Below are 26,390 nucleotides of genomic sequence, written 5' to 3'. Positions count from 1 at the left end.
AGGAGCGAAAATCAAGGGACTGAGTAGCAAGAGCCAAGCAAAAGAACTGAACGCTTATTTTCTCTTGCAACAGGGTGGAGAGTAAAAAGAAATCGAGAGAAATAATCCCATTTCTTGAAAAAAAATACTATTTTTCTGCTCGTGCTTGAGGGGGATTTATTCCAGAGAGCCTCAGTGGGTGAGTGTCTTCATTTATTTCTCTGCCTCCTGTTGTCTTTTCTACAGCTGCTTTGTTGCTGGTTAAGGACTGAGTGACTCCAGTAGCTTCAGGCTCGAAGGGACCAGCAATCCATTGGTTAATCTTCCTCCCTGATTGAAGAGGAGGAGCTGCACAGGCCTCGGGACGTGGTGATTGTGTGGGTGTTGGACTGGAGCAGGAGAAATTCTCGGACAGACTTGGCAGCGACAGCTCACAGAAACCAGTAACTGTCCGTTTTGTTTAGATTCTTTCGCTGAGGTGTGGGCTTCAGTAGCTGGGCCAGCCCCGTCCTTAATTGCCTTTTGAGAAGGTGGTGGGATGCTGCCTTCCAGAACTGCTGCAGTCCACTTGCTGCTGGAGGTGAACTCATAATGCTGCTAGGATTAAGGGAAATCCAGTGACACTGAATGAACAGAGATACGTTTCTGAGTCAGGATGATGAGGGGGTCTTGCAGAGGGTGAATTCCGATGTAACTGCCACCCCTGTTTATTTTTATTTGTTCATTTTTGTGGGATTTGGGCATCACTGGCTGTGCCCAGCATTTATTGCCCATCCCTATTTGCCCTTGAGAAGGTGGTGGTGAGTTACCTTCTTGAACTGCTGCAGTCCAACTGCAGTGCATTGACCCACAATGCCATTCCAGTTGGTAAAGCTCAGAGATTTGGAAGGTGCTGTCTAAGGAGTCTTGGTGAGTTGCTACAATGCAACTTGTAGATGGTACACGCTGTGCATCAGGTGGCGAAAGGAGTGAATCTGGAAGTTGGTCAATGGGGTGCCAATCAAGTGGGCTGCTTTGTCCAGGATGATGTTGAGCTTCCTGAGTGTTGTGGGAGCTGCACTCAACCAGGCAATTAGAGAGCAATTATTAACTTCCTGATTTGTGTCTTGTTGATGGCGCACAGGTTATGAGTATCAGGAGGTGAGGTAGTCAACACAGAATTCTCTGGCCTGCCCTTGTAACCACAGTATATCTGTACGGTTCATCCAAATCAGTTTCTGGTCGATAGTAACCCCCAGGATGTTGATGGTGGGGGACTCACCATTCAATGTCAAGGGCCAATGATTGGATTGTCTCTTATCAGAAGTGGTCATTACTTGGCAATAGTGTGGCACAAATATTATTTGCCACTTATTGTTCAGGCCTGATTGATATTCAGGTCTTGCTGAATTTGCACGTGGACTGTCTCATAGAGTTGTGACTTATGCAATCATCAATGAGCATCCCTACTTCTTATGATGGAGGGAAGGTCATTGCTGAAGCAGCTGAAGATGGTTGGGCCTAGGATACTGCCCTGAGGAACTCCTGCAGAGATGTCCTGGAGCTGAGATGACTGACCTCCAACAACCATGACCATCTTCCTATGTGCCAGATATGCCTTCAACTCAAGAAGGTTTTCCCATTGACTCCAGTTTAGCTAGGGCTCCTTGATACCACACTCAGTCAAGTGTTCCTTGATGTCAATGGCAATTACTTTCATTCGCACTCTTGGGTGGAGCTCTTTCTCCATGGTTTGGATCAAGGCTGTAGTGAGATCAAGAGGTAAATGAACTTAGCAGAACCCAAATTAAGCATCACGGAGCAGGTTAATATTTAGTCCAGTTGGTAGTTGATGATACCTTCCATCACTTTACTGATGATGGAGAGTAGACTGATGGAGCAGTAATTGGTCAGGTTGGATTTGTTCTGCTTTTTATGTACAAGATATCCCTGGACAATTTTCCACATTGTCGGGTAGATGCCAGTGTTGTAACTGTACTGGAACAGCTTGGCTAGGGGAGTGGCTAGGTCTGGAGCACAAGTCTTCAGTACCTTTGCCGGAATGTTGTGAGGGCCCATAGCCTTAACAGTATCAGGTGTCTCCAGCTGTTTCTTGATATCATGTGGAGTGAATCGAATTGGCTGAAGTCTCGGGAACTGTGACGGTTGGGACCACTGGAGGAGGTCAGGATGCATCATCCACTTGGCCCTTCTGGCTGACGATTGCTGTGAAAGCTTCAGCCTTATCTTTTGCACAGATGAGCTAGGCTCTTTCATCGTTGAGGATGGGAATATTTGAGGAGCTTCCTCCTCCAGTGAACTGTTTGTTTACCCATTACCATTCACAACTGGATGTGGCAGGACTTCAGAGCTTAGATCTGATCCATTGGTTTTGGGGATCGCTTAGCTCTGTCTGTCACTTGCTGTTCATGCGGTTTGGCAAGTAGTCCTGTTTGGTAGCTTCACCAAGTTGACACCTCATTTTTAGGTATGCTTGGTGCTGCTCCTGCATGCCCTCCTGCACTCTCCATTGAACCAGGGTTGATCCCCTGGCTTGGTGGTAGTGGTGGAGTGGGTGGGGGATATGCCGGGCCATGAGGTTACAGGTTGTGCTGGAGGAAATTCTGCTGCTGTTGCTGGCCTACAGTGGCTCGTGGATGTCCAGTCTTGAGTTGCTAGATCAGTTTGAAGTGTGGCCCATTCAGCACACGGTGATAGAGCCACACAACACGAAGGAGGCGCTCCTCAATGAGAAAGTGAGTTTTGTCTCCACAAGGATTGAACAGTTGTCACACTTGGCAATACTGTCATGGACAGACTCATCTGATTGATGAGGATGGTTTTCCCTCTTGTTGGTTCCCTCTTGTTGGACCCAGTCTCGCAGCTATGTCCTTTAGGACCCGACCAGCTCCATCAGTAGTGCTATGGCTGAGCCACTCTTGCAGGTGGATAATTAAATCCCTCATCCATTCTACATCCTTGAAATCCTCTCAAATCCTCCAAGTGGTATTCAACATGGAGGAGTACTGATCCATTAGCTGATGGACAATAGTATGGGGTAATCAGCAGCAGGTTTCCTTGCTCATAATTGACCTGGTTCCCATGAGACTTCTTGAGGCCTGGAGTTCTTGTTGAAGGCTCATAGAGCAAACTCCCTGCCCCTTGTCTGTACACTGCTGTCAGTGGGACAGGACACACACCCAGGGATGGGGTATTTGGGACATTGCCTGTGAGTATGACTGTGTCAGGAATGAGGATAGGAAAGAATTCTGCAGTGGATGACTCGCTAGTGACGGTCTACATTAAAGAAAATGAATCGCGCTACACAAACCTTGAGTTATTGAATGTTTATTCATGAGTTCTCGGGGAGAGATAAGTTGACCTAATGGTCACAAGTCGCTCTGATGAGATACAGAGAGTTGCGTGATTATATAGGTTACAATCATTTAACAATGAGCAGACTGTTAATTGCAGTATAATGAGTAAATGGGCACTCTGCCCAGTCAGTAGTCTCAGTCACATAGTGTCTGGTTAGGAGCCGATAAGCAAATGTTAGTATTACAATAGATTTTGTAAAAGAAGAGCATTCCCATGCTGGGAAAGAGCTATACTATCAGGTGTGAGTACAGCTGCAAGGTCAGCAACCTCACTGGGCCTGGGTATGTACAAACTTAACAAGCACCCACTAATATGAGATTTAAAATGGATTCCAGGCGTTTTAATATGTGACAAGATGGCTGCTTTGGTTATAACAAATCTCCCACAATTCCTTCCTTTTTTTACCCCCAAATTAGAAGGGCAGTTCAGAGGAATTGGCAAAAGGAGGGACATAACCAGACCCGGGGGTGGGGGGGGGGGGGGGGGGGGTTGTCGGGCAGTGGGAGTTCAGGGACGTTCAGGTAACTGTCAGAAAAAGGGACATCAGAACTGAGAGACTCAACTAAGTCATCAACTGGTGGAGGAACATTAGAAACAGGAAAAGGTACAAATGGGAATTTGGCATCAGTACGAGCTCTCCTACGGGGCATTGAAGCCTTAAAAGGTGAAATGTGGGAATAGTAAAGGAAAGGCACAACATACCCAAGGTACCAGCTGCCAGTTCAGGAGACAGGCAGCCAGGGGTAGCCCCTCTGGCCATGAAACAGGAGAATTTGGCATCAGTAGTGACCCAAAACGGGTACAGCATTGTTTAAAGAAAATAATGATAAGGGAGAGCAAATCGAAAACAGCAATGGGAACTACGAGGCCCTGTAGAAGTGTAGAAGCCCAAGAGCCAAGCAAACTACCCAACCAAGTCCAAAGATCCCAGTGTGGGGTAGTGTCATGGAGAGAGGTAGCTTCCTTGTGAATGTTAGCAGCTATGGTCGTTTTCACTGGAGTCAGGGATGGAGGTGCAACAGTCGGCCAAGCGCTAGCCGAGGGCCATGCAATTCTGGAGTGCGGGCAGCCACCATGTCCGTGTTTAGAAGGACAAAAGCGGAAGCAGTGGCATTGGCAATCTCTTCCAGAGTGATGGCGGCAATCCTCTGAACCTCAACCTCAAGTTGAAGTGCATAGGGAGGGGAGAAATTAGTTAAAAGGTGCTGAAAGGTAAGAGTTCTCCTTCTATGGGGCATTGAAGTCTAGAAAGGTGAAGTGTGGGAGTGGTAAAGGAAAGGGACAATATACCCAAGATGGCAGCTGCCAGTCCAGGAGGCAGGCAGCCAGGGGTAGGCCCTCTGGCCACAAATGAAACAAGTGCCATTGAAAGCGAACCAATTATCGCATTGGATACCAATCCAAAAGGTGGTGAAAGAGGAATCAATGGCAGTCCTGTTGGGAACAGTGAGGATAAGTATGCTGCCATCCATAGTGGATTAGAAATCAGATGTGGAAAGGAGGATGGATCAAAGGCATTTACTGACCCCAGGTCGCCAATCCAAAGGATGTTTACTTTTAATGCCAGTACTTGCTAGGGGTGTAGTCATGTCTATGACCTTGTTAAGGAAGAGAGATGTGGGGGGTGTGTGCGTGATAGATTATAGTGCAGCTGGACCCAGCCTTCAAACCTGTCCTGTCCATCCTGCATCCCACTGATTGCCAGCGGAAGCGAGTGTTGTCCCCATAAGTGGAGGGGGCACCTCTCAGCTTCAGGAAGGTAGGAGTGATACGAAAGGTCATGGCAACAGCTGAACGATGTTGCCACCACTCAGCAGTGTCCGGTTCATTAAAAGTTACGGCCCTCGAGGGAATCCCACCTTTTGAATGGAAAGGAATGTGTGCGCAAACCCAGCAGCCAGAGTGGCTGACCTTCTGTGCATGAAGATATGTCATGTAGAAAAAGGTATGAAAATGCAATTCTTTCTCACTGGAGGCCACCATGTCATACTGAGGCCCCCAGTCGGAAAAGAGCAACATGAGAAAAATGAGCAAAAGCAAAAAAACACAGTAAGAACAATCAATCAGAGCCATCTGCGTCATGGGCTTTGCTGGTAGCGGGAATCAATAGATTTCCCCCCCTGGGGTGGTGCTCTCTTGAACTGCGTGGCTTGAGTCCATTCTGTTCTCCCCTCGATCTTGAGAGCAGTTGGGGTCACCAGAAGGACAAGGAATGGGCCTTTCCATCGAGGAGAGAGGGAGAGTTCTTTTCAAACCATTTAATCATAACATAGTCTCCTGGCTGGAAAGGATCAGTGGTTGGAACAGGAGTGGCCGCTTTGACAATGTCATGATTCTGAATGATAAGTTCTGAAAGGGCCTTAGTATAATCAATCGAAGACTCCCATGTCAGGAGGAGAGCCACATCAGCGGAGAACACTGGAGGCCTAGTCACAGTCGGCAGGGTCTGCCCATTAAACTCTCAGAAGGAGTGAGGCCCGTTGTGCGGTTAACCTGATTCCGAATGGAATCAAGAGCAAGGGGCAGTGCTTCAGGCCAGGGTAAGCCAGTATCCTGTGTTATCTTAGTGAGGACCGTTTTAAGGGTGGCATTCATCCTTTGCACCATAACCGAGGACTGTGGTTGATAGGGAATACGATGTTGCCAGGAAATTCCCAGTGCCTTACAAATAGCCTTAACACCTGATGAAGTGAAATGAGTGCCCCAATCACTGTCAATAGAGCCAGGGATGCCAAAGCCAGGGATGACATCACTCATTAAACACTTAACAGCTGTCCTAGCATCATCCCTGTTAGTGGCAAAAGCCTCAACCCATTTGGAGAACACATCAGCAATCGCCAGTCAGGAGTGGGAAACCAGCCTTGTTGGCATGTGCGCAAAATCCATCTGCAGTTTCACAAAGGGGCTAGCAGGGACAGGAAGATGATCAAACTTCAGCCAGTGGCTGAGCATTATTGTTCTGTAGGCGATTACAATGCACAAGCAGCAGGAGTGAAGCCAGTGGCATACCAAAAATGTGTGACTGTATGGCAAAAGTGAGGACTGCAGATGTTGGAGACCATGAGTGGCCAGGACTAGGACATGTAGATGAGACTTAGGGCAGATGATGCGGCCATCAGAAGGTGTAAGAAGATAAAGGGATTCAGATTCAGTGGCACCTCAATCAGCCCACTGAGCGCGCTCAGACTGAGGGGCCGCCTGCTGAGCATCACAGATGCCTTTCATAAGGTCAGGAACAATGGGAAACTGGCGTACCTTAGGGGGTACGTAAAACCAGCTTATTTGGATTAGTAGCAGCCACCTGGGTAGCCATATCAATGAAGGCGTTGCCACAGGCGACATTATCTCCAGCAGACCTGTGTGCAGCCCATTTGATGTCAGCCACAGCTAAAGGGAGGAGAATGGTCTCCAAAAGATTATTAATAAGCTGACCGTGTTGTAAAGGTTTACCTGAAGAGGTGATGAAACCCCCATATGCTTCCAGAAGGTGCCAAAAGTATGCACCAATCTAAAAGCATAGTGGGAATCAGTATAAATGTTAACAGGCTTTCCAGTAACTAAAAGACATGCCCTTGTAAGAGCAAAAAGCTCAATTACCTGCACAGAAGTACCGTGAGGGAGCTGAAGATTCAAGGACCTTAGATGGTGTGCAGACAGCATAGTCTGCCAGTGTCAAGTGGTCTGTAGGCCTGTAGGAGGAGCCATCTGTAAAAAGGACCAATCAGAATTGTGCAGAGGAGTCTCAGAATGGTCTGGGCGAGGGGGTAATGGCATCACTGATGACCTTTAAACAATCATGGTCAGGAATCCCTAAGGAGTCGGTGATAGGAAGGAGGGGAGCGGGATTCAAAGACTGGGATGGTAGGATGACCTCATCGCCTGTACGCCTGGAAGCAGTGAAATGTTGGGTACCTGCAGAATTCAGCAGGAGGGAGACCGAATGTGGAACAAAAGCCATGCATGGGTGATCCAGCACAAGGTGGGGAGACTTTTCAACCAGGACTGAGGCAGCCGCCACAGCTCGCAAACACGCCAGCATTCCCCTTCCAACAGGTGACAACTGGACAGAGTAAAACGCTACAGGGCGCCGGAGATCCCTATGTATCTGCATCAGAATTCCAGAAGCATAACCCTCCCTCTCAGCAACATGTAGTTGAAACGGCTATGAATAATCCGGAAGATCCGAAGCAGGTACATAGCTCAGTGCAGAGTTCAAACGTTCAAAAGCCTGTGTCAGTTCAGGGGTCCGCTATAGTTTCGATGGGTTCTTAGGCAAAGACACCTCTCTCAAAGACGCATCAATCTCACGAAGATCAGGAATCCAGTGCCTGCTGTAATTCACCATCCCCACAAATGACATAAGTTCAGTATGTGTTGCGGGAGGAAGGAGATTTGCGATGGCCTTTAAGCGATCAGGAGCAAGTGTCCTAGTAGTCACCCAAGTAATGAACAGTGGGCTGGCAGAGCAGCATGTTAGCCAAGGAAACCTTGTGGCCATCCTGTGCCAAGCACTGAAGCAGGGCAACAGTACCTTGCCTGCAGGCATCAGGTGTAGCGTAGGCAACGAGTAAATCCTCAGCGTATTGAATAAGCACACAGTTGCAAGGCATGTGGAGGGTCTCAAGGGTCCGCTGAACAGCAGAAGCATAAACAATGGGGCTCTCCGTGTACGCTTGGGGAAGCCAAGTCCATGTGTACTGACGGCCACCGAAAGTAAAGGCAAAATGGTACTGACTATCAGGGGACAATTTAATAGAGAAAAAGGCAGAGTAGAGGTCGACCACGGAAAAACAAATGGCTGAGGCAGGGGCATTAGTGAGAATAGCATTAGTGTCAGGGACTACAGAGGAGCAAGGAACAACAACAGAACTGACAGCCCACAGATCCTGGAAAAACCTCCACTTGTCAGGCTTGCCAGGTTGAGGCCCGTGCAAAATAGGGGCATTGCAGGGGCTTTGCATTGGAACTAGAATGCCCTGGTCTAAAAGGGAAGTGATAACAGGCCCAATGCCCTCGGTAGCAGCGGGAGCGAGCGGATACTGACAGACCGACGGTAGGTGAGTGCCAGCTTTAAAGTAACAGTGTGTGGAGAGGCAGAAAGGACTAAACCCGCATGGTAAGGGTGGAGGGCCCATAGCACAGGTGGCAAATCATCTAAAAGCTGCAGGCGACGTTGGAGAGTGCGACCAAGGGGCCCGGCGTAGTGAAGATAGTGCTAATGGTAGAAGCAGGTGGGTGCAAGCAGAAACCATCCAGACTCAGCGCAGCAATATATAAGGATGACAAATCGCCAGGAACAAGGGGATCTAACAAACAGGGAAATAAACGAAGATACGCATGCATAGAGGATAAATCATCAAGCGACCAGGGGGTTTTCAGGACAATGGGAACAAAAGGAGATGCCAGACAGCGGAAAACCCGGGCTGTATAGAAGAAAGACAAACATCAGCAGCAAGTCCCTGAAAACCGACCTAACAAAGGCCATATGAGGGTAATATCAGAATTCATATTTAGGTGACAGTCAGCAAGCACAGAGTAACCGATCGGGAGTGCAGAGCCAGGCAGCTGAACCAAAGAAGTCTCTAAAGGGGCGACCCATCAAGAGGATCCAGCACAGAAAAGAAAAGCGAGGGGACGAAGAGGCGACTGCAGCTGCGAAATAAGGGAATTTAAAAACAAGTGAAGCGGTTTGATGGCAGACTGCCAGCTATAAACGGCGGCCACTGGTGGGGGTAATGGTGGGGGCTCAGTCAGAGTCAGAGAGATACACAGCATGGAAACAGACCCTTTGGTCCAACTCGTCCATGCCGACCAGATATCCCAATCTAATCTAGTCCCATTTGCCAGCACTTGACGTATTTCCCTTTTAATATGTGACAAGATGGCTGCTTTGGTTATAATAAATCTCCCACAGTCAGGCTGTTGCTTGATTCGTCTGAGAGACAGCTCTCCCAATTTTGGCATGAACTCCTGGACAATGGTAAGGAGGAATTTGCAGCCTTGAAGGTTCTGAATGTACTAATGTTATTTACAGTGTCTTGGTTGATGCCTGCATCAGTCCAATTTCATTCATCTCATGACTTAGATCCATCTGAAAGGCTTGGTAGGTCATTTCAGAGGGCACTGAAAGGTCAACCACATTGCAGTGGATCTGGAGGTCACAGAGCAGTTGAAGATTTCCTTTTTCTAAAATGTATTCATGATGTAGAGGGCAACGATCCCCAATAGCAGATCCCATTAGACTCACTCTTCATTCCCAGTTCATTATTTTATTTACTGCGTGTAGGAGGAGTTAAATGGGCACCCAACAGTGAAGCCAAAGATGAGGATGATTGAATGTAAACCCTGATGTCTTGCACAAGCGAGCACTCCAGTGTAGCTATTTCATTTTCCAATCAGCACGTCAAGACATCATACCAGTACGAAAAGTGATTTATGTCATTATGAATTAGAGTCATAGAGATGTACAGCACGGAAACAGACCCTTCGGTCCAACCTGTCCATGCCGACCAGATATCCCAACCCAATGTAGTCCCACCTGCCAGCACCCGGCCCATATCCTTCCAAACCCTTCCTATTCATATACCCATCCAAATGCCTCTTAAATGTTGTAATTGTACCAGTCTCCAACACTGCTTCTGGCAGCTCATTCCATACACGTACCACCCTCTGCGTGAAAAAGTTGCCCCTCAGGTCTCTTTGACGTGAAGTTTTGGGTTTTTTCCCACAATACATTCTTTTTGTTTATTCACACATGGGATGTGGGTGTCACTAGCTTGGCCAGCAGTTATTGCCTGTCTGTATTTGCCTGGAGGGTAGTTATATGTCAACTGTGTTGCAGTGGGCCTGGAGTCACGTGTTGGCCAGATGAGTTAAGGATGGTAGTTTCCCTCCCAAAAGGGAACAAGGTTTTTTTTCCCAAAAATTGGCAATGGGTTTATGGTCATCATTACTAATTCCAGACATTTATTGTATCTGAACTGCATGATCTGCAATGACAGGATTTAAATCCATGTCCCTGGAACATTACTAGGGTCAGGGAACATTACTTGAATCAATAGTCTAGCGATAATACCACTAGGCTAACACCATCCCTTTACTAAGTTATCTCAGACAGTTTGTGCCACATTTGCAGGTTGCTACAAACCATACATAAAACCCATATTAGCTCAAGGGCCTGGTCTATACTCCTCTACTGACTGTACCATTTCCATGGTAACAGAAAGGTCAGAAACCATTGGGAGGGATGTGCCAATCTTCCTCTCCCTAACTCTCCTCCAGTCACTGTGATAGCAGTTTTCCAGAGAGCTGGTAAGGGGATAAAGGATGGGAAGTTATAATAATAGGTGTCCGTGTCTATCAAACATGACGCTTATTTACCAGTGCATCCTGGGATACCAATGTGGGCATCACATGTAGAGCAGAAGATAGGAACACGCGGTAGGCTACTTAGTCTGTCAGGCTAAATCTGCTAGCCAATGTGATCATAGTTAATCCTGGGCTTCCCTCTCAGTCCTCATCACGCACTCCCGCTACCCCTCAATCACCTGCTCTCCTAACCCCCCTCACCCGGGTGACACAAACTCTCAGTCTAGTGTCTGCTTGACAATGGAGCATCTACAACACTCTGGGGTTAAGAATTCCACAAGTTTATAACCCTTTAACTGAATTAACTTCTCCTCCTCACAGTCCAAATTGACCAGCCCTGTATTTCCGAGAGTGACCCCTGAACTTTATATTCCCCAGCCCACTGATATAATCTCTCAGGCATCGAAACAAGAAAGCCCTTACACCATCTTTTACAACTCGGTAAGGCTATTTCTCTTTGGTCTCAACTACCATAAAATATAAACAGCACAAAAGCGACACTTGAATTAAGGCAAAATACTGCAGATGCTGGAAATAGAATCAAACAACGGAAACAGTCCCTTCAGTCCAATTCGTCCATGCCAACCAGACATTCCAATCTGACCCTGTCCTATTTGCCAGCATATGGCCCATATTCCTCTTAAACCCTTCCTATTCATATATCCATCCAGGTGCCTTTTAAACCAGCCTCCACCACTTCTTCTGGCAGCTCATTCCATACACTCACCACCCTCTGTGTGAAAAAATTACCCCTTAGGTCCCTTTTAAATCTTTTCCCTCTCATCCTAAACCTGTGTCCTCTAGTTTTGGACTCCCCTACCCTGGGAAAAAAGACCTTGATTATTTATCCTATCCATGTCCCTCATGATTTTATAAACCACTATAAGGTCATCCCTCAGCCTCCGACGCCCCAGGGAAAACAGCCCCAGCCTATTCAGCCTCTTCCTGTAGCTCAAACCCTCCAACCCTGGCAACAGCCTTGTGAATCTTTTCTGCACTTTCTCAAGTTTAACAACAATGTTCTTATAGCTGAAACAAATTGAATTTAGTCTAATTTAGTTTAATTTCACAAAATTAATTTAATGAAATTTGTGTTCTATAGCTGACCTTACCTCAGTTGATAATTTAATGTGTTCATTAATCCTAACAGGGATTGTGTAAGGGAGTGTTTGCGTTGTTACATTGATTTTTAGAGATTGATTGCAATGAACAGTCAACAATCAAGTAGATATTTAATCAGTATTGGAGGGGGCCTGTCATGCCGCAGAGGTAGTGTCCCTATGCCTTAACCAGGAGGCCTGGGTTCAAGTCGCACATGCTCCTCAGATGTGTCCTGACATTTGGGGCAAAACATGGTGGCTCAGTGGTTAGCACTGCAGCCTTACAGCGCCAGGGACCTGGGTTCAATTCTAACCTCGGGTGACTGTCGGTGTGGGTTTCTTCCGGGTGCTCCAGTTTCCTCTCACAGTCCAAAGATGTGTGGGTCAGGTGGATTGGCCATGCTCAATTGGCTATAGTGCTAGGTGCATTAGTCAGGGTAAATATAGGGGAATGGGTTTGGGTGGGTTATCCTTCGGAGGGTCGGTGTGGACTTGTTGGGCCGAAGGGCCTGCTTCTACACTGTAGGCTAATCTAATCTGTATACAGGTTGATTAAAAATTACTTGAAAACAGGAAGTAAGGGCTTTTGTGCCTCTACCCTGGATCAGGGAACCCAGGTACATGTGCCACATGCTCCAGAGATGTGTGGCCATCCAGTGTAAGGGAAAAAAAAACAGTAAGAAAGGGGCCCTCTTGTGCCACAGAGATAATACCCCTAAACCTGGAACTGGAGGCCTTGGGTTCAAGTCCAATCTGCTCCATAGGTGTGAAAAAGCATCACTGAATAGGCTGATTAGAAAGATGGGTTAAATGAATAAATATAAGGGAGAGCACCTCTTATGGCACAGAGGTAGTGACCCTACCCCTTGTTTAGAAGGCCCAAGTTCAAGTCCCACCTTTTCGTGAGGTGTGTAATAACATCTCTGAACATGTTGACTAGTAAAACAAGCCAAAGGAATGGAGACATATAAATAGAAAGCAGGAATCATCAGCAATGCTTTGTCTGGAGGCTCATTGAAAATGTTGCTGCCTTTGGTGACAAAACGTCTGAAAATGAACCTTCCAGCTCAGCGAGCAAACCTACATCCAGTGTCAAAATCTCAACCTGAGCTACAAATCTTCTCAAAACTCACTAGTAAAACAAGTTTCAAAAATCATGAGTAAGGAAATCAAGGTTTATGGGGAATAAAGCAGGAAAGTGGAGTTGAGAATTATCAGATCAGCCATGATCTCATTGAATGGCAGGGCAGAGTCGATGGGCTGAATGGCCTACTCCTGCTGCTACATTTTATGGTGTGACAATTCCATTGTTGTGTCATGCATTGACAGTGAACAAAATCAGTTTGGTTTTTTTTGGTTCTAACAATTCTACTACACCAACAAAAAATGCTGAAATTTGGACTGAAGGGTTTGTTTCTGTGCTGGCCATGTCTATGACTCTGTGTTAGAGACGAGGGATCAAAAATCTGGAGGTCCGAGTGAACAAAAGTTTAGTCAGGGAGATGGAGAGTTTTGAAGGATGAAAGAAAGCAAGATGGAGCTTCATCTTCTAGAGGTTGGATTTGAGGTGATTCAAAGCTAAGCTATCAATGGTCAGGTGCAACATAGGTACAGATGTCAGAATCAGGGGGGCACTCAGATAACAGGAAGGTATGTGGACCTAGAGGAGGTTTCAGAGATAAGGAGGAGGATGAAAACACAGAGAGTTTTAAATGTGAGGGTCGGAATGTTTCATTGACAATGTTGGAAGACTAAGGGCCACAAAGTCACCGTAGTCCCAGAGGACCACAGGCCTGCTCTCTCATTAGAGAGACGCAACTGGTGGTGGTTTAACCTGAGGGTGACCATGGCTCAGGTGCAGGCAGTGTTTGAGAAGGTGGTAACCTCAGCCCAGAACAGGAATTCAACCCGTGTTGGTGACTGATGTAGATCAATGAGCATGGGGTGGGGGGGGGGGGGGGTGAACAAAATGCTTGGCTGAGTCGTAGATGAGTTGAAGTTGAAGAAGGTGAATGAATAATCTTCTGTCAGTGGCTGTGAATCTTTTCGAACATTCAAATACTAAAATACTGTCCTGGTGAGATGCTTTTTTCTGATGTGAAGTCTACACTCTTGTGAGTGAACAATGAGACTTTGAATATTGCTATATGAAGAGGATGGTAAAGAGGGTATCTTATCCAGAGCCTTAATAACTTGGGCTCCAGTTCCATGTAGTCTGATGTCACTAGGACCTAGCTCCTCTCACTCATGCTTAGCAGCTGCGATTAGACTAAAGTTACCATTTCTTTTATTAACTCCTGATGTTGCTATCTGGAGCAGTGTTTATTGCCTGTCTGTAGTTGCCCGTGAGAAGGTGGTGGTGAGCTGCCTTCTTGAACAGCTGCAATCATGTGTTGTCAGTAAACTCACAAAGTCTTTAGTGAGTGAAGTCCAGGATGTTAACCCCAGTAACACTATCTCTTTACAATGTCAAGGTGTTATACACATGCAACTGTTTTTCTTCTTCCTGATATTCCCAATGACTGGGGAGTCCAGAACCAGGAGGTCACAGTCTAAGAATGTGGGGCAGGACTGAGATGAGAAGAACTATCTTCACTCAGAGAGTGGTGGGCCTGTGGAAATACTCTGTAACAGAAAGTAATTGAGGCCAAAACATTAAATCATTTCAAGAAGGTGTTAACTATAGTGTTTAGGGCTAAAGGGATTGAAGAGAGCAAGTGGGAACAGAGGACCGTGTAGGTCAATAAGCCATGATCAAATTGAATAATGGAGCAGGCTTGAAGGGCTGAATGGCCTTCGTCTGCTCCTAACTTCTATGTCTCTACGTTTATGCAAAGCTTTGGGAGAAAGCAAATTCGTTTGACAGTTTAAATCGTAAGAAACTCATCAAGCTTGTGGATTCTAAAAATATTCTCTATTCCAAGGGCCAACAGAAATTCCATTTCAAAACATCTTCTGTTTATGAGCTGGACACTGCTTTCATCTCCACGCGCATGGTGACATCAAATGGAATGATTTAAGGCCAGGAATTAAGTCAGATGCCAGGAGATTGACTCACTGTGAGTGCTAACCATGTCAGAGTACATCAAGTACGAGGAACCTAGGCCTCAGGCTCTTCCTGGTCTCTCTCAGCCAACCTGAAATCTTCAGGTCGATAGATGTCGAGTAGCATGATCGAAATGTCACCCACAAGTCACAGCTACCACCAGCTGGAATCACAACATTGTCCAATAGAAAACTTTAATTAAATTCAGAGTCCAATAAAACACATCTCCTGGTTGTCTAGATCGAAAAGAGGCATTCTGATACCAAAGACTGTGTATAAGTTGATGAAGTTAAAATCACACAACACCAGGTTATACTCCAATAGGTTCATTTGGAAGCACTAGCTTTCAGAGCTCTACAACCACCCAATCCAACACCGGCATCTCCAAATTATAAGTTGATGTTGGTTCTGTTAGATGTCAAAAATATCTGCAACAATTATTTCACAATTTACCACATTGTTATCCCCCTCCTGATACAACAGTGGATATCCTTGGCTATCTATGAACAGTAGCCCTCCATAACTTCATGCATGACACACTAATATTCTCATTCACGGACCTTTTCATACAGTAAATTGTCCAAGAGATGACTTATAACTATGCGCTGCTCCTTTGTCAGGTGAAGTGACTCTACCTGAAGAAGGGGCAGCGCTCCGAAAGCTTGTGATTTCAAATAAACCTGTTGGACTATAACCTGGTGTCATGTGACTTCTGACTTTCTTCACCCCAGACCAACTCCAGCACCTCCACCTTATGGTCACCATCAATAAAGCATCGAGTATCCTGGACTTTATTAACAGGGACATGAAGTACAAAGGAGGAGATGGTGAACTTGCATGAGACACCAGGTTGTCCTCAGCAGTGGAACTGGGTGCACTCCTGGGTATCAGAACTTTGGGAAGGATGTGAAAGGAGGCATTGAGAGAGTGCAGATGAGAATGGTTTCAGGAACAGGAACGTCAGTGATGAGGAGAGATCGGAGAAGAGGAGAGATTGTGGGCGGCACGGTGGCACAGTGGTTAGCACTGCTGCCTCACAGCGCCAGAGACCCGGGTTCAATTCCCGCCTCAGGCGACTGACTGTGTGGAGTTTGCACGTTCTCCCCGTGTCTGCGTGGGTTTTCTCCGGGTGCTCCGGTTTCCTCCCACAGTTCAAAGATGTGCAAGTCAGGTGAATTGGCCATGCTAAATTGCCCGTAGTGTTAGGTAAGGGGTAAATGTAGGGGTATGGGTGGGTTGCGCTTCGGCGGGGCGGTGTGGACTTGTTGGGCCGAAGGGCCTGTTTCCACACTGTAAGTAATCTATTCTAATCTAAGACTGTTCTCCTGGGAGAAGAGAAGGCTGAGGGGCAATCTGATCAAAGTGTTCAAGCTCATGAGGGATTAGGGTGAAGCAGTTCCCACTCACGAAAGGGTAGAGAACAAGAGGGTAAGTAGCTTGGCATGGTGGGTGAGTGGTTAGCACTGCTGCCTCAGTGCCAGAGACCTGGGTTTGATTCCAGTCTCAGGTAATTGTCTGTGTGGAGCTTGCACATTTTCCCTTTGTCTGTGTGGGTCCCTTTTGTCCCAGAGATGTGTAGGTATCATGGATTGGCCGGGATAAATTGCCCCATTGTGTCCAGGGGTGTGCAAGCTAGGTGGATTGGCCATGGGAAGTGCTGGGCGATAGGATAGGGCAGTGGTACTGGGTGGAATGCTCTTCGGAGGGTTGGTGCGGACTCAATGGGCTGAATGGATTCTAAGTCATTGGCAAAACATGCAGAAGTACATGAGGAAAAAATATCTTTTCACAGCAAGTGGTTAGGGTACAGAATGAAATGCTGAGAGTGTGGTAAGGCAGGTTCAATAGAAATATGCAAAATAGAAATAGACTGTTATCTTAAAAGAAATGATGTGCAGGGTTATGGTGAGAAAGTTGAATGAAGGGAGAGTCAATGCAGACATAGCGGCCTCCTTCTGTGCTAGAATAATCCTATGATTTGCTGGGACTTGGCCATAATAGAGGATTATGGTCAGAATATTTGCTCAGATATTGTAGCTGTCACACCACCCCAATCCCATTCTTTCCCAGTCGTTCAGTCGGCCATTATTCACAGCAGCCTGAAGTAACAGGGTGCTCTCTTCTCTTATCCCTTCCAGTGCGATCGCCCTTCAATATTTCTGTGTCATGGAGTCAGAGAGTCCTACAGCACAGAGACAGCCCCTTCGGCCCACACTGACCCATGCTGACCAAAATGTCCATCCACACTAACCCCATTTCCCTGCACTTAGCCCATATCTTTCTAAACCTTTCCTATCCATGTATTTGTCCAAATGCCTTTTAAATATCATTCATGTACCCACCTCAAACACTTCCACTGGCAGCTCATTCCATATGCGAAGCCGTCTGTGTAAAAACGTTGCCCTCAGGTTCCCTTTTATTCTTTCCCCTCTCACCTTAAACTGATGCTGCCTAGTCCTCGATTCCTCAACCCTGGGAAAAAGACTGAGTGCATTCACTCTGTCCATGCCTCTCATGATCTTATATGCTTCTATAAGCTCCTCCTCTGTCTCCTACACTTTAAAGAAAAAAGTCCTAGCTTGTCCAACCTCTCTCTATAACTCAGACCCTTGAGTCCTGGCAACATCCTTGTAAATTTCTTTGGTACTCTTTCCAGTTTAGTAACATCCTTCCTATAGCAAAGTGACCAAATCTGAACACAATACTCCAAGTGTGGCCTCACCAATGTCCTGTACAACTGCAACATAACTTCCCAACTTCTATACTCACTGCCCTGACTAATGAAGGCTTGTGTGCCAAAAGCCTTCTTCACTGCCCTGTCTAACCATGACTCCACTTTCAAAGAACCATGCACCTGAACTGAAAGGTCCCTCTGTTCCATTGCACTCCTTAAGGCCCTACCATTCACCATGAAACTCCTACCGATCAAGCTGCCATTCAAGCAGCTCAAATGGGTCACCTATGTCAATATCAATTACCCGCACCTATTCCTATATTCCATGACATGATTAGACTTCCGACTCATTGGAAATTAGAAGAATGAGGGGGGATCTTACAGAAACGTATAAAATTACAAAGGGAATAGATAAGATAGAAGCAGGGAGGTTGTTTCCACTGGCGGGTGAAACTAGAACGAGGGGGCACAGCCTCAAAATAAGAGGGAGCAGGTTTAGGACTGAGTTCAGGAGGAGTTTCTTCACCCAAAGGGTTGTGAGTCTGTGGAATTCACTGCCCAGTGAAGCAGTTGAGGCTATCCACGTTGAATGTTTTTAAGGCAAAGATAGATTGTTGAATATAAAGCAATTAAGGGTTAGGGTGAGTGGGTGGGTAAGTGGAGCTGAGTCAATGAAAAGATCAGCCATTATCTTATTGAATGGTGGAACGGGCTCGATGGGCCTACTCCTACTCCTAGTTCGGAATGTTCTTATGAAAACTATTGAACCCCGTCTTGGAACTGCTTAATGGTTACATTCCCACAGCCCTATGGGAGAAAGCATTCCCAAGATTCACCACCTTTCGAGTGAAGAAATTTGTCCTCATCTCAGACACTGGTGTGTTAGCCCAAAATTATGCTCAGGTCTCTGCAGTGAGAGATCTGAGTCCACAGTCTTTTGATGTAGAAGTGAGTGTGCTATCCACAAAACCACAGCTGACACTGCAACGTGCCACAGCCCATTATGGACACTTTGAGATAAGTGGCATTTGAATTTAGCACCAGTACAATTTCAGGGAAGTAGCCAGTTTCCAGTTAGCCAGTAGGTGGATTATGGGCAACAACAGAATCCTTTGGCTGTTTGCAATGGGCAGAGGACTGACCATTTACCATCAGCCACACAAACAAAACACAAAACCCAATGTCCAACCTGATTTTTGATTCTACAGTAGGACGGCACTTACTGATCAACCTTAAGTCTGCTAAGAATTAGATATACAACCAATTTAAGGTTATCTAATGGATTTGCAATGCGGCTCACTACACTTGCTAGAAGCTGCATATATCCATGTTCTAGGATTAGTAGTTGACAGTCAAAAGGAACATGTCCATTCGCCTTTTATGAATTAAACAATTCCTGAGGGACAATAGTTCCCTGATGCTTTCTGTATGGCAACACCTCAACCAATTAGAATCTACTTACCAGTCAGCATCCTTCTCTCGTGCACAAAACATTTTTGCGCCTTTTGAAATTTGGCATTCTTGCATTTGTCCTGATGTGTGTGCAAGGCGGGAAGATTTGACAGCATGACTCTTTTTCCAGCAATATCTTGAGGTGAACACAGGATAGATTTTGTAACTTTAATTGCAGTCAGGTTGAAAATGTTGTGGAAAATGTAGTTTTGAGATCCCAGCAGACTCACACTTGGTACATGTCCATCTCAGCTGTTCACACCATACCACCACACCGCAATAAATCCCACCTCAACATCTTTCTTGGTTAGTGTTGTGCTGAAGATTAGGTCTTGTGGTAGTTACTAGCTAAGTGAACCGGGGCAGATGAAAGGAAAGACTCTTAATTTGGCAGCAAGTGCAGAGATGTTAGGATTACACATCCGGCTAAATGGAAGACACATGGTGGTTTTAATGCATTTAGTGTTTGAATTTCTGTGAATTAATAGTTTTCCTTTAAAATTGGAAGGTTCTCAATCATGTTGTGATTAGCATTTTTCATGTTCAAAATTCTTCTGGTTTTGGCGAGTAAGATGACATCTCTTTGTGCTGTTTTTGTTCCTGCTGCAACAACAGCTCATGGAGATCTTGTGCCACAGTGGGTGGTGTCCGTGCCTCTGTACCAGGACCTCCGGGTTTGAGTGAACTCCAGGACCTGTGTGGCTAGGACAGTGCATTCATAATGCGGCCAAACAGGTTGAGTCTCAGACTGCAAATCCTCCTGGCAAGAGTGGGAGAGATTCCTGGCCGACTGGGTGGAAAATGGAACCTCTGCTATCACTATCCATAGCTCCAGACTGCAATGTGAATATCAAACCAACTCCGACTTCCTGCATGAACTGTAGCACACCGCAAAGCCAAAATCATTTGCTTCCCATCCTGTAATTGGAGGTGATGGCCTCGTGGTATTATGAAATCCCTACATTGTGGAAGCAGGCCATTCTGTCAGTCAAGTACACACTGATCATCCAAAGAGTTTCCACCCCTGTAACTCTGCATTTGCTATGGCTAACCCACCTAGCCCACACATCCCTGAATACCATGGGGCAATTTTAGCACGTCTGACCTGCACATCTTTGGACTGTGGGAGGAAACCAGAGGAAACCCATGCAGACACGGGGAGAATGAGCAAACTCCACATAGACAGTCACTCAAGGCTGGGATTCATCCCAGGTCCCTGATGCTGTGAGGCAGCAGTGCTAGCCACTGAGCCACCCGTGCCAATAAACTATTAATCCAGGAACCCAGGCAATGTTCTTGCGAAAGTGAGGACTACAGAAGCTGGAGATCAGAGTCAAGAATGTGGCACTGGAAAAGCACAACAGATCAGGCAGCATCCGAGGAGCAGGAGAGTCAACATTTCGGGCATAAGCCCTTAAACAGAATGTTCTAGGGAGCTGGGTTCAAATCTGACCATGGGAATTTCAGTCCAGTTTCCTTCAAAAGGTTAGAATAAAGAGTCTAATGGTGACTATGAAACTATGATCATCAGAAAAGCTCATGTGGTTCATTAATGTCCTTTAGGGAAGAAAATCTGCTCTCCTTACCCAGTGTGATGTACATATGATCCCGAGTCACAGCAACGTAATTGGCTCTTAATTGCCCTGTGGGTAATTAGGGATTGGCAAATAGTTCTAGCCTAGCCAGTGACACCACAGCAAATTACTGCAGATGCTGGAATCTGTACTGCAAACACCCAATGCAGGAGATCACAGCGGGTCAGACAGCATCAGCTCTTAGACTCGAAACGCTAGCTTGCTCTCTCTCCATGGATGCTGCCTGACCCGCTGTCATCTCCAGCATTGGTTAACGGGAGAAAAAACACACCCAATGCCACCCTCACCCTGATGGCCACCTTTGTGTGTGGCTGCATCAAGCTGTGCGTGGATCCCCGGTACGCAAACACCAAGTGTCACTACGTACTGAGGTACTACCTGTCCCCGATGTTGCGAAGGATGGGCCTGGCCTCGCTGCCACGGAACGCTCCGAGTAGTTGGACCGTTCCGTATCACCTGTCCTTCATGGAGAAGTTTATGAAGAAAAACACCTTTGACCACAAGTCCATCAGGAAGTGGTCAGCACGTAGTGTCCTTGAGACCCTTCGGGAAAAGGAGAGGGCGGATCCTATCGAGCGGTTCGCTGAGCAGACTGTCAAAGTCATTTGGCAGAAAGCCTCATCGCCAGAACTTTCCAACAAGCACCAAGACATGGCTTGGCTGGTGGTGAGAAGGGCTCTGCCTGTGAGATCATTTATGCACGCCCGTACTCTCAGCCGCACTGCACGCTGCCCTCGAAGCGGCTGCGGGGGGGACGAGACTGTCACACGCCTCCTTCTGGAATGTGCCTACGCAGAGGAAGTCTGGAGAGGAATGCAGTGGTGTTTGTCGAGGTTCGTCCCGAGCAGCTCCGTGACGCGGGACTCTGTGCTCTACGGTCTGTTCCCCGGGACGCACACTGAGAGGAACATTAACTGTGCCTGGAGGATCATCAACTCGGTGAAGGACGCTCTCTGGGCGGTCCGAAACCTGTTGATCTTCCAGCTGAAGGAGTTGACCCCGACTGAGTGTTGCAGATTGGCACATTCCAAGGTCCAGGACTACATGTTGAGGGACGCGCTGAAGCTTGGGGCAGCTGCCACCAAGGCGCGGTGGGGAAAGACCACCGTGTAACATCTGCCTGCCTAAGAAGAACAGGGGGCCCACTCAATAATTGGGCTCCACTGACGCCTCAGCTAAATATATGGTTGGTAAACATACAGACTTGAATGATTAATTTTGATCTCTGTATGTAAAGAAATGGAATGTATATGTATGTATAGCATGACCAATTGTACAGATCATCAAACTATTTTATGATTAAAATATATATTTTTGAAATAAAAAAAATCATCAGCATTGGTTGTTTTTGGTGCTACCCACAACCTGTGAATGAATAAAACAAAAGGCCAGCCTAGAATCGGGTTGGAATTCCTCTCTTCAGGGTGCTCCAAACCCTTGAACCATCTGATTACCCCAGATATTGTCATAGTTCCCAGGGGTGATAACGGAAGCATTTATTCTGCTCATTTCCTTTTTCCTCCAAATGTACTTTATTCCCTGCAGTCCGGCCTTCCTGACCTGGAGCTTAGTGTGCCATCAAATCCCATCAGCCATTTGAGGCCTGGAGTTACAATGGCCGACTTGTAAATCCCCAACTTCTTCTTCCTCGATTCTGTCAGGTGAGGAATCCAAGATAACGTGAACAGGGACATCAATTCTCAATCCACACATCTGATCTGAAATAGAGAAGAGATATAGTATAGATTCAGAGTGGGTGTTAACATCAGAACATAAGTCAGACCTGACTGAAAGCAGGAATGGGAAAACAAAAGCATTGGAAATATTAGCAGACAGAATTCATGGTCTGAGAGAAGATCCTCATCTACAGAAAGGGAGAGAATTCTGGAGAATCTGGCAGCGTCTCTGGAGAAAGAAGCAGAGTTAACATTTCGAGTCTGGTACAACTCCTCTTCAGAACTGAAGAATTCTGAACATAATACTGGACTTGGAATGTTACCTCTGTTTCTCCATCCACAGACACTGCCAGACCTGCTGGGATTTTCCAGCATTCTCTGCGTTTCAGATTTCCAGCAGCTGTAATATTTTGCTTTCAGTCTTCCCTGAATTCAGGTAGGAAGCTGGGTGAGGAAAAGATTATTGGACAGCTCATGATGCCATCAGTGTTGTCATTGCTTTAACAACAGCCCTGACTGTCTCTTTGTGCGTTACAGTTAGTAATGGTGACTAGAAGACTTCTGGGGCACGTCCTTATCTTCATCTGTCTGACGCCCACAACTGGAGCCCCGTCCATCGAAAATATTGAGGAGGAGTCCTCCACCCAGGACAGATGCGTCCGGTGTTGTAATCCGCATGAATACCCCATGCATCCGACGACAACACCCAACCCAGTGCCAGGCCAGCACCACAGCGGATATTATCCACCATATCCTATGCCTCACATCCATCCGCACATCAATATCACCATTCTCAAAGGTAATAGCCAATTTTATGTTCATAGCTATGAGTCCTGGAGCTAATTTGTAGATGTTTCCTTTGTTACGTGTGGCGAAAAAGTTACCTTTGATTTTCAGTAGTTTGTTTGAAAGCTGCTTCCACTAATATATTTCACGGGGAGGGATCTTGTGTATATTGTGACCCCGCCTCAGAGTCAGAAGCTCAGGGTTCAAATCCCACCTTTAAGCCTCTCATCTTCAAAAATGTGCCCCCCGATCTTGAAATCCTAGGAAAAAGACAACCACTATCAACCCTAACTATACCACTCATTATTTTATAAACTTCTATAACGTGGCTCTCAACCTTTAACGCTTCAGTGAAAGATGTCTCAGCCTTTCTTTATAGCTCAAACCTTCCATACCCGGCAACATCCTGGTAAATCTCTTCTGTACCTTCCCCAGCTTAATAGTATCCTTCCTATAACTGGGCGACAGTTCAGCATGGACTGGTCGGGCCAAGTTGTTTGTTTTTGTGCTGGATGACCTGATGGACGAGGAAGATGTGTTCAGTGTTCCCTCTAATGTTCTTGCCAGAGGCGTGTCCTGCCATCCGTAGACAGCAGCGGCTACCAGAACCGGAAGTCAAGGCTGCCATCGGTGTGCCGTCACCATGGCTGGGTGCGTGTAGCTGTGCAGCTTCAAGGAAATGCTGGATCTCTTCATAATTGGGCCAGAGCGGATGAGAAACAACCTGCAAATACATTCAACACACCTCACAAGGCAGTAAGAGTCTCCATCTCAGTTACGCAAGGAGGAAAGCTTGCTATCCAGAGCTTCAGTCCATAACGTACATGTTGCCATTGTAACCTGAAAATCCTGCGAGCCACCAGTAAAGGCAAAGTGGCCATCGTCTCACCAAACCAGAGATCTTCTCTCTTAGAGAGAGCATTGGTGGTGGTTTAACCTGAGGGTCATCACACCTCAGGCAAAGTGGAAAGGTTGAGAAGGAGAGACCTTCATGGTAATCTCAGCTGGTGATGGGAATTGAACCCACACTGTTGGCATTACAGACCAGCCATCCAGCCTACTGAGCTAAGCCCACCTCCAGTAACGTATTACACAAGGAATGCAAGAATAAGGGACTACAGGAGGGCAATTCACCCATTTAGTATGTGCCAGCTCTCTCCAGTTCATCTCCCATACCCACACCCTCTCACCACATCATCTCCCACCCTGCTCCTTCTCCGTAGTTCTGCACTGTTATCTTTTCAATGCAGCACTTGAGATCCCATACACTCCAAGTTGAATGGCCACAGTCAGTAGCGCTTTGAATTTTCCAATCTGTTTGGAATTGGCCTTACATTTTCATCACTGATGGAGACCCTGGTTTAAGTTGACAAGTGCAAGAAAGTTAGGGTTAAACAGATCATTACGCCCCATTGGGGTCTATAATGGCATAGGGTAGTGTCCCTACCACTGAGCTAGGATGCCCAGGTTCAAGTGCCTATCCAGACATGTCATAATGTTTCTGAACAGGTTAATTTAAAAATAAACCAAACAAAAATCAGCCATGGCTCATTAGGGACTCTTGTGGTGCAGTGGCAGTGTCCCTATCTCTTAGCCAGAAGGCCTTACTTCAAATCCCACCTTCTCTAGAGGTGTGTAAATACATTCTTGAATAGGAAATATCAGCCACAGCTCAGTTAAAGCATCGAATTATCATAAATGCCTTCCCCTGACCTCCCAGCTGAGTCCAAAGGTTATGAGTTCAATTCTGACTTTAGAAATGTTAGCCTGAAGTCTTACACAGACAGCGCAATACTGAGGGACTGCTGCACAGTTGGAAGATGCTGTCTTTCAGGTGAGACATTAAGCTGAGCCCCACCCAGTTGGAAACAAAGGATCATGTGGCCCTATTTGGGGGGAAGAGCTGGAGATTTCTCCCTTCCTGTACCAGCTATTCATCAACCAACATCATTAAAATAAATAATTAGACTATGATCAAATTACCTGCTGGTGTTTTTGTGGCTACACCGCAGGAACTGATTTATTGCAAATTGCTTTAACATCCTGAGGGTGTGAAAGATGCTATGCAGTGTTTGTCCCGGTTAATTACTGCTGTCCTTAATGAACCAGTCAGCACCTGAACTCAGAGACCCCAACTACAGAAACACCATTCTATTTTCAATCTAATCACTCCTTGCTTTGACCTATAGAGTTCTTGTGCCGGTGGGTTTACAACGGACTCTCGTTGTTACCTCACTGTTAGAGAACACGTTGGTCAAACTAGTTGAAATCTATTTGTTTCCTGCAGCACAGGGATTAATAGAAATGTGAGTTTAAACGTAAAGCTGATTTCCCTCTTGTTGTACAAATGCAGATAGGAAAGCAGAGTCGGAAGAGATTTAATAATTATTACAGCGCTAGTTTGCCAATGTTCTGTCCTCTACTTGAACAGGGGGAGTTCAGCGTAGGTAATTTACTCAGGGCTTTCAAGATGAAAATAGCTGACAAAACATCTTCCCTTACACGACCATCCCTGCCCAATGGCTATCCCTCAACCAACATCATCAAGTCATCGGCTACAATTAAATTACTGACCCTGCTCAACCTCCTTCTCAGTGATCACCTTTACACCATTGAGGTCTCTACCATGATGCCCACCCCCCCGCCACACACACACATACACACACAGACCCTGGGCATCCCACAAAGTTACAGCTTGGACAACATTACACCAGTGAACATGACCGTCCCTCAGCATACCACTCCCACCCCCCACACCGCACCCCCACCACAATCATTGTCAAACTCACAGTCCTATGGGGAAGCCAGCCAAATCACCATTTCTGATGTTGAAACAGTGGGTGCTGCTAGGTATTGTATTATTCCGAAAAATATTAGGATTAGGAACATTGGAACTGAAGTAGACTTTTTTTTATTTCAAAAATATACTTTATTCATAAAATAATTTGATGGTCTGTACAGTTGGTCATGCCATACATATGTAAACATGTACATACAGAGATCAGAATTTATTAATTTTATACAGGTCTGTACATTTTTCAATCATATGCCCATATAATTAGCTGAGGCGTCAGCAGAGCCCAAATGACTGCATGGGCCCCCTTTTCTTCGTTAGGCAGGCAGACTTTACACAGTGGTCTTTCCCCACCGCGCCTTGGCGGCAGCTGCCCCAAGCTTCAGCGCGTCCCTCAACACGTAGTCCTGGACCTTGGAATGTGCCAGTCTGCAGCACTCAGTCGGGGTCAACTCCTTCAGCTGGAAGATCAACAGGTTTCAGACCACCCAGAGAGCGCCCTTCACCGAGTTGATGATCCTCCAGGCACAGTTGATGTTCGTCTCGATGTGCGTCCCGGGGAA

The 26,390-nt window shown here is 46.3% G+C and overlaps 1 protein-coding gene across 2 annotated transcripts in view; it reads left to right on the top strand.

Moving 5' to 3' along the window:
* LOC122541975 (complement C1q tumor necrosis factor-related protein 1-like) overlaps nucleotides 1-26,390 on the top strand; it is a 51,464-nt gene that overhangs the window by 12,540 nt on the left and 12,534 nt on the right. Inside the window, exons 1-2 of one of the 2 annotated variants that reach the window (XM_087978104.1) lie at nucleotides 54-178; nucleotides 22,785-23,046. In XM_087978104.1, coding sequence (XP_087834230.1) covers nucleotides 22,791-23,046 — 256 coding nt within the window. In that variant the 5' untranslated portion in view covers nucleotides 54-178; nucleotides 22,785-22,790. Of the gene's footprint in view, nucleotides 1-53; nucleotides 179-22,784; nucleotides 23,047-26,390 lie in introns of those variants that run through there. The other variant, XM_087978102.1, reaches the window with a different exon arrangement.

This window comes from Chiloscyllium plagiosum, unplaced genomic scaffold (genome assembly GCF_037043375.1).
Source record: "Chiloscyllium plagiosum isolate Xiang-an unplaced genomic scaffold, Cpla_swu_hap1 HiC_scaffold_33, whole genome shotgun sequence".
Lineage (NCBI taxonomy): Eukaryota > Metazoa > Chordata > Chondrichthyes > Orectolobiformes > Hemiscylliidae > Chiloscyllium > Chiloscyllium plagiosum.
Note: the sequence above shows the minus strand (reverse complement) of the source record. Positions and strands in the feature narration are given on the sequence as shown.